At 39.1% G+C, this 12,647-nt stretch overlaps 1 protein-coding gene across 1 annotated transcript in view; it reads right to left on the bottom strand.

Annotated features, from left to right (window-relative positions):
- Nucleotides 1–3,976: 3,976 nt before the first annotated feature.
- The window catches only part of MAML1 (mastermind like transcriptional coactivator 1), a 41,593-nt gene continuing 32,922 nt past the window's right edge, over nt 3,977–12,647 (bottom strand). Inside the window, exon 5 of the mRNA XM_081321907.1 lies at nt 3,977–8,360. Coding sequence (XP_081178033.1) covers nt 7,405–8,360 — 956 coding nt within the window. The 3' untranslated portion in view covers nt 3,977–7,404. The remainder of the gene's footprint in view (nt 8,361–12,647) is intronic.

Raw genomic sequence — 12,647 nt, 5'->3', positions numbered from 1 at the left:
AGAAGCTGGAAGGGACCTTAGTAGAGTAGAGTAGAGTAGAGTAGAGTAGAGTAGAGTAGAGTAGAGTAGAATAGAACGGAATGGAACAGAACAGAATAGAACAGAAGCTGGAAGGGACCTTAGTAGAGTAGAGTAGAGTAGAGTAGAGTAGAGTAGAGTAGAGTAGAGTAGAATGGAACAGAACAGAACAGAACAGAACAGAACAGAAGCTGGAAGGGACCTTGGAGTCTTTTAGCCCAACCCTCTGCTCAAGCAGGAGAACCTATACCATTTCAGACAAGTGACTGTCTAGGACTAGGCTCTTCTTAAAAACCTCTAGTGATGGAGTGCCCACAATTTCTGATGGCAAGCTGTTCCACTGGTTAATTGTCCTCACTGTTAGGAAGTTTCTCCTTAATTCCAGATTGCTTCTCTCTTTGGTCAGTTTCCAAGCATTGTTTCTTGTCCTGCCCTCTGGTGTTTTGGAGAATAATTTGACCCCCACTTCTTTGTGGCAGCCCCTCAAATACTAGAATACTGCTATCATGTCATCCCCATTTCTTCTTTTCTTTAGACTAGCCAAACCAAGTCCTGCAGTCGTTCTTCATATGTTTCAGTCTCCAGGCCTTTGATCATCTTAGCTGCTCTTCTCTGAACTTTTTCCAAAGTCTCAACATTTTTTTTGTAGTATGGTGACCAAAATTGGTTGCAGTATTCCAGGTGTGGTCTTACTAGGGTTTTATAAAGCAGTACTAATACTTCATGTGATCTTGATTCTATGCCTCTGTTTATACAACCCAGGATTGTTTTAGCTTTACTGACTGCTGCTGTACACTGCTGGCTCATAGTCAAGTGATCGTCCACTAGGACCCCAAGGTACCTCTCAGAGTTACTATTTTTGAGCCAGTTCTTACCTAATCTGTACTTGTACCTTTGATTTTTCCTGCCTAAATGTAAAACTTTGTTTTTCTCAACATTAAAATTCATTTTGTTGGACAGGGCCAATTGTTCAAGTTTGTCAAGATCTTTTTGGATCCTGACCTTGTCTTCTGGAGTGTTGGCTATTCCTGCCAGTTTAGCGTCATCTGCAAATTTGATGAGTTCCCCTTCTGTTCCCTCATCTAAGTCATTAATGAAGATATTGAAGAGTACTGGGCCTAAGATGGAGCCTTGTGTTACCCCACTGCTTACTTCTCTCCATGTGGATGTTGTACCATTGAGGACTACTTCTTGAGTACGGTCTGTCAGCCAGCTATAAATCCATCTGGTGATGTTGTCTGTTCCACCTTTGTCTAGCTTATCAAGCAGTAGTTTGTGGTCTACTTTGCCGAATGCCTTACTAAAATCTAAGTATACTATGTCCACAGCATTTCGCTGACACCCTTTGAGCACCCTTTGAATGGAGCGGGAGTATGAACAGGTTTCCAGAAAACATTGCACACTACAGGAACCATTTGCACTTTAGTTTGAGATGCAGGCAACACAGATTCATCCCCAACAGCCTGGGCCTGTCTTCAACAGTGAAGGGACCCAGGGCAGAAAACATCTTGCAGCCAAGAAGGCTCCACAACATTTGCACTACTCAAGTAACCCTGAGGACACAGATAAACCTCCAAATGGCCTCAATGATTCTCTAAAAGAAGGCAAATGACCAGCAGTCTACAAGGAGGATGCAGTGAGGGAAAAAAGTATTCAATCCCCTGCTGATTTTGTACATTTGCCCACTGACAAAGAAATGATCAGTGTACAATTTTAATGGTAGGTTTATTTTAACAGTGAAAGACAGAGTTACTAAAGAAAAATCCAGAAAAACACATTTCAACCAAGTTATAAATTGATTTTCATTTTAATGAGTGAAATAAATATTTGATCCCCTATCAATCAGCAAGATTTCTGGATCCCAGGTGTCTTTTATACAAGTAACCAGCTGAGATTAGGAGCACTGTCTTATTTCTTTGTCAGTGGGCAAATGTACAAAATCAGCAGGGGATCAAATACTTTTTCCCCTCACTGTAAATCCTTCCATTCCCCACCATCCGGTCAGAGCTGAAGAAGCTTCTTAGATGAGAAGCGAAATGTCTTCAAAGAAAAACAAGAAAGTCCAGTTGCCTCCTGAAAAAGCACTTTCGAGGCTTCTTATATTCTAATGACTTTTTGTTCCCTTTGTGCTTGTTAATTATTTCTTTTGCACAGTATATAGATGTATGTCTATATACTGTACAAAAGAGACAAGCCAAAAAGGGAACAAAGCACCTCCTGACAAGCAATCGCCACCCAGATGATTAACACCAAGATTTACATCAGACCACCAATCAAAAGATAAACAATCGAGAGATAAACCCAATCAAAGAATTGCCAAACAAACCAAAGAAAGACTCTCTAAGCCCACCCCCACCAACACTGAGAGGGCAAGCCACTAAAATATAAATTGAGAGTCAACCCCATTTCTTACTAGCACTGATGATGTTACCTAGTTTTGGTAAATGTCTGCAAGAAAACAACCAAGCTCAGAGAGCACCAAGGACTCTTCATTTCAACTTACAGATATTCTCCTTTATTGGTAGCTTTCTAAGCCTTAAAAATTTCAATGGAAAAGAAAGAAAGAAAGAAAGAAAGAAAGAAAGAAAGAAAGAAAGAAAGAAAGAAAGAAAGAAAGAAAAAAAGAAAGAAAGAAAGAAAGAAAGAAAGAAAGAAAGAAAGAAAGAAAGGCTTGATTCACTTTATTTATTTATTTAATTTATTTATTTATTTATGATGCCATACGTTTACTGGCCACTTTCTCTGTGTTGCCCTGGGCATGCATACATACAGAAATGTAAAAGTGTTCTTTGCTAGAAAGTTATTCCTGGCTCAGGATATTATGGTCAAGAGTATCCAAAGCCACCAAAAGATCAAGGAGTACAAAGATGGATGCACCAATGCCTTCCAGGCTCAGCCATAGTTCCTTCACGCATTTAGGTTGGGAGTTTTATTGCTTTTAATCTTTTGCGTGCTATCCAGGAATAGATGGCCATACAAAGGGTCTAAATACAAAGAAAAGAAATAGTACATATTGTTTGTTGTTCTGATGCAAAACATAATTGCACATCTTGAAACAGGAAATAATGGATAAAAGTACCGTACGAGCTGTACTGCATACTCAATTTTCAGAAGCGTCTTGAAGGAAGGTCAGAATGGGGTGTGCAACTAAACGTGTAAGGGAAGGGGGGGGGAAGATATTCATAATACAGGCATTTCCTACCGAGAAGCTGCCCCCAAGGGGAGATCGAGTTTCTTTTGGGGCATATGGGTTGGGTTTACGATTCCAACTGAAAGTCCTGCAAATGCCCTGATGCCAAGCTACGCTATTATATTTCAGAGGTGACAGCCATCACATTGAATTACATCTGAAGTCTAAAAGGAAGCTAGCAGAGCTTAGAGCACGGGTATAATATGCATACAGCAATGGGTGCCAGCTAAAAGACAAATTGCTGCATTCCAGATTAATTGAAGCTTAAAACAAGGGCCAGTTTTTGTTTCCGAGAAAACAACAAAAAAAGTTTTTGTATCTCATTTACAGTCATCTTCTGATTATTTCCCTCCCCTACATTCTGAAGTATATTTTGTTTGGAAAAATGCAAGGATGACTAGGATTTTCCAAACTGCTGCATTAATCTTCATGGCCAAAGATATATGAAACTGGCATTCATCACTGTCTAGCACTCTAATAAATAAAAATACGTATTTAAAATATAGGCGTAATGTTGAGATGGAAACGCATGCACGACAAATGGAAGCCTTAAGCCAATGTTCTGCATAGGGCCTTCCAGTATCTTTCAGTTTCAGGTCAGCCAAGGAATAGAATAGAATGGAAGGAGTGGGCCTGGGCTTCTGGCAGGAAAAAAAAAAGGGAAAGAACAAGAAAGGGTAAAGAAGCCATACCAGAGCCAAAGATAATATATAAACTATATTCATCTCTGGATATATATTTTTTAAAAAAACACAACAATGTGTTCAATACACTAGCAAAATATTTATTTTTTTTAATAAGGACATAACAGAAGTGAAAGGTTTTTGGTGTGCCACAATAATTGTAATTAAAGGAAAAAAATGGGATTAATGGGCTCTTTATACATCTCAATGACCAAAAGAAAAAAAAAAGTTAGCATCAAATCTGGACTGTTCACCATTTAAACATGTGTAAAACATATAACCACCCCCAACATATATATATATATATATATATATATATATATATATATATATAAAGAATTATAGTTTTAAAATCTATAAAAAGTAAAAAATATACACTCAGAAGATCTAACTCTTATTCAGTCTTTAATATAAAACTGTAAACATTTATTTACACAAAGAAAACGTGTCAAATAGAAAAACTGAGCACCCTTTTCATTGTGGGGGGGGGGAACAGAGGGGTGAGGAAGGCGGGGGATCTTGGACAGGTTTGATTTTTTTTCACACCACCTCATCAGCCCGGGGACTGCAGCCTATAAATAAAACTGAGGCAGCAGTCCAGGCAAATTGAAGGGTCTCTCTCTCTCTCTCTGTGTGTGTGTGTCTTATTGCTCTGAAGCTGCAGCAAATAGAAAGCACAAGTGCAGATATTCCATTATGAACTGCTACTAGTGACTGATGGGGCGTGCCCTGCACTTAACCCCCAGCTAGCTTCCGTGTTCAATGATCACTCTGCACGGCACTTTTTACCTTTCTACATTATGCTACATTTTCCAATTTGGAACAATTTTGGATCAACTGAAAGCAACAACAACAACTGAAATCAGGTTGAAGATAGCTTAAAATTTTTAAATTTTCTAAATTTTGAAAGGGCACAGTCAATCCAAAAATTATTGTGTGCCAATTTATTTAACCAGAAGGCATTTGTTATTCTTGAAATGTTAAGAGATCACAACTCCCATCATTCCAGCAGCAGGGAAACTGTGTGTGGCATTATGGGAGTTGTAATCCAGGGTATCCAAAAAGCAATAGGATGCCTATCCATAGTTGTATGTGCTGCGTATGTTACTAAAAAGAAAAGATAGACAGGAGGTATCTGCCTATAGCACTTAAAACACAAAGTGTCTGTTACATTTTCTTCTGACCAAAATTTCATCTGATAAATTAAGCTACAATGTTATAAAACTTGTATTTTTTTTACTGCACCTAAAGAAGAAATAATAACTCAATTGAGAAGTATGAGGTCCCAAGTACCTCCACAAACAAAAGGAAGGCACACTGGTGCAAGATTTCCAAAACACATTACAAATATACTTTATCTCCATTTCAAATCTGTTCCTCCCAGACCCCAATAATTTTCCATGGCCAAAAATGCAGCTACAAAGATTACAATATTTTCCAGCTGACATTCATTTTGGACCAAATCTTTTTCATTGAATTGAATTCACTGACAAATTTAACTCAATTGCTGATTTATGGAAAAGATTAGTAAATTTAACTCTAATCTAATTTACTTACAATATAGTGACACCTATATTTTATTTATTAAATTAAGCAACTCTTATAAAATGATGTTTTAAAAATATACACTCAATGCAATTTGCTTCAATTTGGACACATCAGTAGTGGAACCACTCATTAACATGCAGCTTTCACCATTATCCCCCATCAATTGTCCATCAAGACACAAACATCTCTTTAGCATGGCATACATAACTTGATCATGGGTGGCAACCATATACAATGAAACAAATGGGAAAATTAAATTAAAAGTAGTGTTAAAGCAGATTGTTTTCCAAAGTGCACATTTGAGAGGAACACTGCAGATACAGTAAAATATTTTCCTATTGTTCATCTTCTTTAATCTCTTCACTGTTCCCCTGTCCAAAATATCCCAGATTCAAATAGTTCTATAAACTCTCCTGAACGTTTCTGATGCAAAGGAAATTCTATGATTCTCAGTTGCAGATGCTATCAACTAAATTAAGAATCCTTATAACAGGAGGTAAATAGCCCTGTTCATTAAAAAGCTAAACGAAACCCCGAGTAGGAACAGAGAGGTATCTATGCATCTAAAACAACTTTCAAATTGATTACCTTTATAACTAAAGGTTAAGGCAAAAGGTGGTTTGTTGGCAAGCAGAAATTCTTTTTGGTAACACATTAAAAATATTTCCCTTTTCCTTGCCATATAAGGAACTAATTTTACACATCCAGGAAAGTATCTCCGTGGACAATGATGAATTAGCAGCATTTATTTCATTGGAGATTAGTCTTTATATTTCTAAAGAGCTTCAATCACCATTTTCCCTAAGGGTCTCACATTTTTTTATTTTTTTTAAAAAAGTATAGTGTGCCCCCATCTTCCTGTGTCATAACTGCAAATTTTTCAGTCAATAACTCCCAACACATAAGACTTGCTTCACCTGCTTGACAAACACTAAATCATCCTATCTACATTGTACAGTATGCATGTGGCAACAAAAACACTGCTAATGCCCTCTGAATCAAACAGAGAAACGAGGTGTGATTAATCCAACTTTAATGAATGCAGGAAAGGAGATAGGAAAAAGTGCGCACACTTGATTTTAAGTCTGTTTCTCCAATGAAAAAATATCTAAAAAGAAAAAGAACTCCCCCTCCCCAATAGTAGAGTGCAAATTGCTTAATTCAGTAAGCCATAAGCCAATTAACTCCAGGTTGCCCAGTTTAGATATACAGCAACCTGCTTCTGGAAATGTTGTAATATTTAACGATCTCCAGTAGGTAAACCCATTATCAGTGATTGTGAATTCTTACATCTGGTTTGCTCAGAAAGTTGGCACATGCTGATTAGAACAGGGGTCCTCAACCTTGGCAACTTTAAGAATTGTGGACTTCAACTCCCAGAATTCTGGAAGTGCAGAAGTCTTAAAGGTTGCCAAGGTTGAGGACCCCTGGATTAGAGGATTACCCTCCCTAACTAAGGAGGACTCCACAAAAGAACAAGGGTTATGCACATTCTTTTCTTGAAAATGGTGGCAAGGCGGCACTTTTACTATTTATTTTAGAGGCCCAAATCAAGATCAAGAAATCTATCAGGTACTACCTGTTTGGAAAGAATGCCTTAACACTGAATATGTGAAGCCTATCCCTTGCTGGCTTACTTTCTGCACTGCAACTGCATGGGTTCACACTTAAGTCTTCAAATGTCAAACACTGGAAAAAGTTGCATTTTTGCTGGGTTGTTTGGGGTACGCACCAAACCGTTTACATATGTGTTCCAGACACACTATAGAAATGACGTTTTTCCCTAGCAAGCTGGTGCATCTTTTTCACGTTCTTAGACCCAGAAAGAAGCAACTCCCAATACATTCCCACTAGAGCCTGTGAGTTTTCAATGACACAGGTATTTGGTCCAAAGGTAATTTGTAATTAAAAATAGGGGAAAAAATTGACTCAGGGAAGAAAAAAAAACCACAGCCCAATCTCATTTCAGTGATTCCCTAATAACTCGTCCAAATCGTTCATCCACTCTTCTGAAGTCCTGTTTTTCAATAAAGTGTCTATGAGGTCTGTATCCCCAGTTAAGTTCTGTAGGCCATTACCCCCAGATGGGTTACTGTAGGCAAAAGGCAATTCCTGACTAGCTGTCCTCACAGGATAACCTTGAGTACAGTGCAGATTGGTTCGGTTGGACAGCTGCTGATTCGGATTCTGGCTGAAAGTCAGATCTGGGACAGTTTGACTCATGCCTGGCAAGACCTGTTGTGACTGGACTGGCTGTTGAGTAGGAGGGTTTGTCCGCTGCAGTATCTGTCCAGAGACAGCCGAATTCATGGGTGCCATTGTCCTGCTGGTGTTGAGGCTTACCTGAGGCATTCCTTGGGCAAACTGTTGACTGGACAACTTCAAGTGAGTCTGCTGCATATGGAACGTGGAGCTGGCAGTAAACGTCCCTAAACCATTATTTCGTTGAGCCTGATTGTTCATATTTGTTATACCTTGATGCTGCCAGGGTGAACTCTGGGCCCCAATTGCTGGCACTCTTGCCATCTGAGGCTTGGATAGTGTAGCATTTAGTGCCCCTTTATTGTGCTGGTGAGAAATGCCTGAATTTCCTAGGGTGTTCTGTCCATATCCAGCAGGGAGACCAGTGCCCTGAGCCAAACTGGGTTGTCTTTGCATCTGCGGCTGACCATTGGCAGTTGGATTTGCATGTTGCTGGACCATTTGGGTCATACCAGATGTCATGCTGTATAAATTGCCTCGCTGAATATTCTGCAGACCAGTATATTGATTAACTGCTCGATCTTGCTGATTGCTGCTTGATGAGACGGAACCGTGCCCTGTTCCAATCTGAATCATGTTCTGATTCTGAGAAAACATTCGTGGACTGCTGGAGTTGGACTGGCCTAAATTATTTACCCCTGTCATTGATGGAGATGAGCCTGTAATACGATACAAGATTACCAACATTAGTGATTTTAAAAACCAATCCAAGCATTCTCAGAGTATTTGATGAAACATTTTATACATGTAACATGCAATATAGTAATTTCTAGCTAGATTTAGGGTTTGCTGGCTTAGATCCTGAAAACGTCTGGTCTATTTTCTCCTTCCTGCCAGCCTTCTGAATGGCCCCTTTTAAATGTCTTGTCTGACTCTGGAGGCTAAGGGAAGAAGTAAAAAACTAAACAAAGGCAGCTTTACTGAGCATCTCTTACCTTCTATCATAATGGCATGCTTTATGTGTCATACACATCTCAAAAAACATGACTTTTCGTAAGATTTACTGTTTTAAATGCAACTGATTAATCTGGGATATATTGTACAAAGATATAACTATTTAACAATGTTGATTTCTGTTTAAATCGCACAGCCCCGAGTCCTTGGAGAGGGGCGGTATATAAATCTAATAAAATAAAATAAATAAAAATAAATCCATTTCAGATAGATTAATTTACATTGCATATTTACACGTGAGTCAAGTCACTATTAGCCATCCTTAAGTACATATGTATGTAGGAAAGCATCTCTGCAAACTGAACCATACATGCATATCGCTCCAATGCTTTTCATAATTGTAGCAGTTGTTGCAATGAGAATTCCAAAAGCTGTTTAAAAGATGTGTTCATGGTGAAAAAACATCTGTATTAACCAGCTCTTAGTTATTAAGATAAGCAAGATTACAGCTACTGATAGAGTACATGGAAGATAGCCTATGCCACCACTATTACTCTACTAGCTGAAAACCAGAACCTATAAATTGTGAACCCACCAAAAGAGTGGGGATTGCAACATATAAGCCACACTGGGAAGCAGGAATAATTTACTACTCATTTTCATGCATTTATATTTCATCTATAAAGTAATATAAAATTGCTTCCCAACTATTCAGAAGAGTTCCAATTCTATGGAAAAGGATCCACATAGCACAGGGGAATAGGAATTATAGAGTTATAAAGCAATTCTGCAAATCACTTCCAGCTTGTACAACCTATGGATACTCTAGCTATGAAATATATATATACACACAGAGAGAGACACACACACACAAACACACTTCTGTGAGAAAGTAGGGATATATTTAATGATTAAATATGCAAAACAATATTACAGAGTCCTTGTTGAATGACTTGTTGAGCAATCATTCAAAGCAATGATTGTGTTCAACCTATGACTGGTCCTTGATTTGTGATCACTGCAGCATCTCCTTGGTCATATGTTTGCTATTTCGGTGCTCAGCAACCAATTGTGATATTGCAGCATTCTGTGGTCATGCAACAAGCAAATCAATGGGGAAGTTGATAGGTTGCAAATGACAATCATTGACCAAGGGATGGTGTGATCATGTGAGATTTGCTTAATGATGGCAATTGAGATTGCCAAAACTGCCACTGTAACTCATAGTGGTCATATGATGTCATGTTTTATGATTGCATCACTTAGCAACAGAATTCACGGTTCCAATTATCATCAATAAGTGAGAACATGCTGTATTAGACAATGTTTGCTGGGACACTGGCAAAGGCATTTTGGTAATAACGAAGAATGAAGCAGCACTGAGATCAGGAAAACTTTTTCTATTACAAGTTTATGTATTTAATTATGAATCTAATACTTAGTCCAGAACTAGGAAACAGAGAGGTTAGCAGACAAAATGGGGAATATGACACAAATTTCCTGTTAGTGCATATTTGTTTACAATTACTAAACAAGGCCACAGAGAAAGATAATGCGAGGGCAATTCAAAAATAAACCTTCGTTTGGTTATCAATGACAGACACTTGCAGATACAGAACTTTATTACACACATTAGAAAACTACAACATTACATTACTTTTTGATATAATTGCCATTCAAATTGAGGCACTTGTCATAATGTCTTACAAGGTTTGAAATTCCTTAGTAGTAGTTGCTCGGTGCCAAATCTGGGCTATAGGGGTGTGTGTGTGATCAAAAACATCCCAATGGAACTGCTTCAAAAGTTCTCGTCCTATAACTAAGCGGTGATGAGGGCAGTCACTGTAAGAAGAATTTTGCGTTCCAGTTCAGGCCTTAATGGGGACATTAATGGAAATTGAAGAAAAGAACTTTCGTTCATGACTTTTTTTAGCAGGTACTACTCACCCAGGAAGATCACCCAAACATGGCCTTGCTCTGCCAGGGCCGTTCTCCATTAGAGGTGGCAGAGAACCATGGTGAACAAATAGTAATTTCACCTTCTTTGGGTGGAATTTAAGCTTGTTTTCTTTTATCCAGTCTTAACAGCCCATGAGGATCTCCCCAGGCCCCCAGGAACGGTAAATTATGAGCATATTGCTGGTACTTTACACCAAGTGACCAGATGACCTGTCTTAACATTATGTAAATTTAAACAGAGAAGTGGGAGAGAATCAAATTCTATACCATCCTACACAGGAGTAGTCACTAGATCATTTTCTCCTCTCTCACAATCACCAAATGGAAGTGGAAGTTCTTACTCAGGAAGGATTGGAATCACTCCGAAACAGAACGTCCAGTCTTTGCATGCAATCCAAAAGGATCCCATGGTCAGTGGGATGGCCTACACCTGCCCAGGTTCCAGCAAAGATTACCCATCACAGTGACAAAGGCCACTCAGGAATCAGTCCAGATCTAAACCCTGACTTAAGAGGGTCCAGACAATTTGCATCCCCATCACTCACTCAGCAACCCAAAAGAGAAGGTTACTGCTTCAAAAGTTCTTGGGTGCATCTAGTGGTGTGCGGGTGAGCATTATCGTGAACCAACACCACACCAGAAGTGGTGCCATAGAAAATCTCACCAGATGTGAAGATGCCAAAGGAGCACTGCTAGTCAAGTTCATGGAGTGTGGTTCGACCATTGATTCAGAAATCCACTGTGAAACGTTATGAAAACTCAGATGAACCATCCATAAGAAGCGTCGGGGCATGCTGACTTCCGGTGTGTTGGTTCAGGATAATGCCCGCCCCAAGAACTTTTGAAGCAGTTCCGTTGGGATGTTTTTGATCAGCCGCCCATAGCTCAGATTTAGCGCTGAGCGACTACTACTAAGGAATTTCAACAACTTGTAAGACATTATGACAACTGCTTCAATTTAAATGGCCATTATGTATAATAAAACTTCTGTATCTGCGAATGTGTTATTAATAACCAAACGGAGGTTTATTTTCGAATTGCCTTGTAATAGTGCATTTTCTTCCATTCAAGAGGTAATTTCAAAAGTACCGTATTTTTCGGACCATAAGACGCACCTGACCATAAGACGCACCCAGTTTTTAGAGCAGGAAAACAAGAAAAAAATATTCTGAACCAAATAGTACCAGTATACTAAAATATTTATTATAATAAAGCAAAATACCGTAATGTTTAACAACGTAAACTCAACAGTGGTGTTAAGAACCATCATCATTTCCATTAACAAATGAGGAAAGACTTAGAGGCTCAAGCGCTTTTCTAGTTTTCTGAAAACCCTAAAAACTCATCATCACTAGTGTCAGAATTTATGAAGCTCTGTTGCTCACAATCACCTATATTGCTCTTTGCTATTTTCATATATGACATTACCTTCAGTTCCATTTAAGGCATTGCTAATGCCACATTTTTTGAGAGAGAGAGTGAAAGGAAGGAAGGAAGGAAGGAAGGAAGGGAGTGAAAGGAAGGAAGGAAGGAAGGAAGAGAGAGAGAGAGTGAAAGGAAGGAAGGAAGAGAGAGAGAGAGTGAAAGGAAGGAAGGAAGGAAGGAAGGAAGGAAGGAAGGAAGGAAGGAAGGAAGGAAGGAAGGAAGGAAGGGAGTGAAAGGAAGGAAGGAAGGAAGGAAGAGAGAGAGAGAGTGAAAGGAAGGAAGGAAGAGAGAGAGAGTGAAAGGAAGGAAGGAAGGAAGGAAGGAAGGAAGGAAGGAAGAGAGTGAAAGGAAGGAAGGAAGAGAGAGAGAGTGGAAGGAAGGAAGGAAGGAAGGAAGGAAGGAAGGAAGGAAGGAAGGAAGGAAGAGAGAGAGAGTGGAAGGAAAGAAGGAAGGGAGTGAAAGAAAGAAAGAAAGAAAGAAAGAAAGAAAGAAAGAAAGAAAGAAAGAAAGAAAGAAAGAAAGAATCCGTCCTGCTCTTTTCCGCTGGGAGCCCGCAAACGTGTGAATTACCGGTAGCTCTCCTCGAACGCACACTTCTCCCGCGGCACGAGAACAACCCTCACAATTCTTTATGCACCCTGCCCTCGCCGCGTCGGGAACCTGCATTT

The sequence above is a fragment of the Vipera berus genome (genome assembly GCF_964194415.1).
Source record: "Vipera berus genome assembly, chromosome: 2".
NCBI lineage: Eukaryota > Metazoa > Chordata > Lepidosauria > Squamata > Viperidae > Vipera > Vipera berus.
This window is presented reverse-complemented; position numbering and strand designations above follow the sequence as displayed.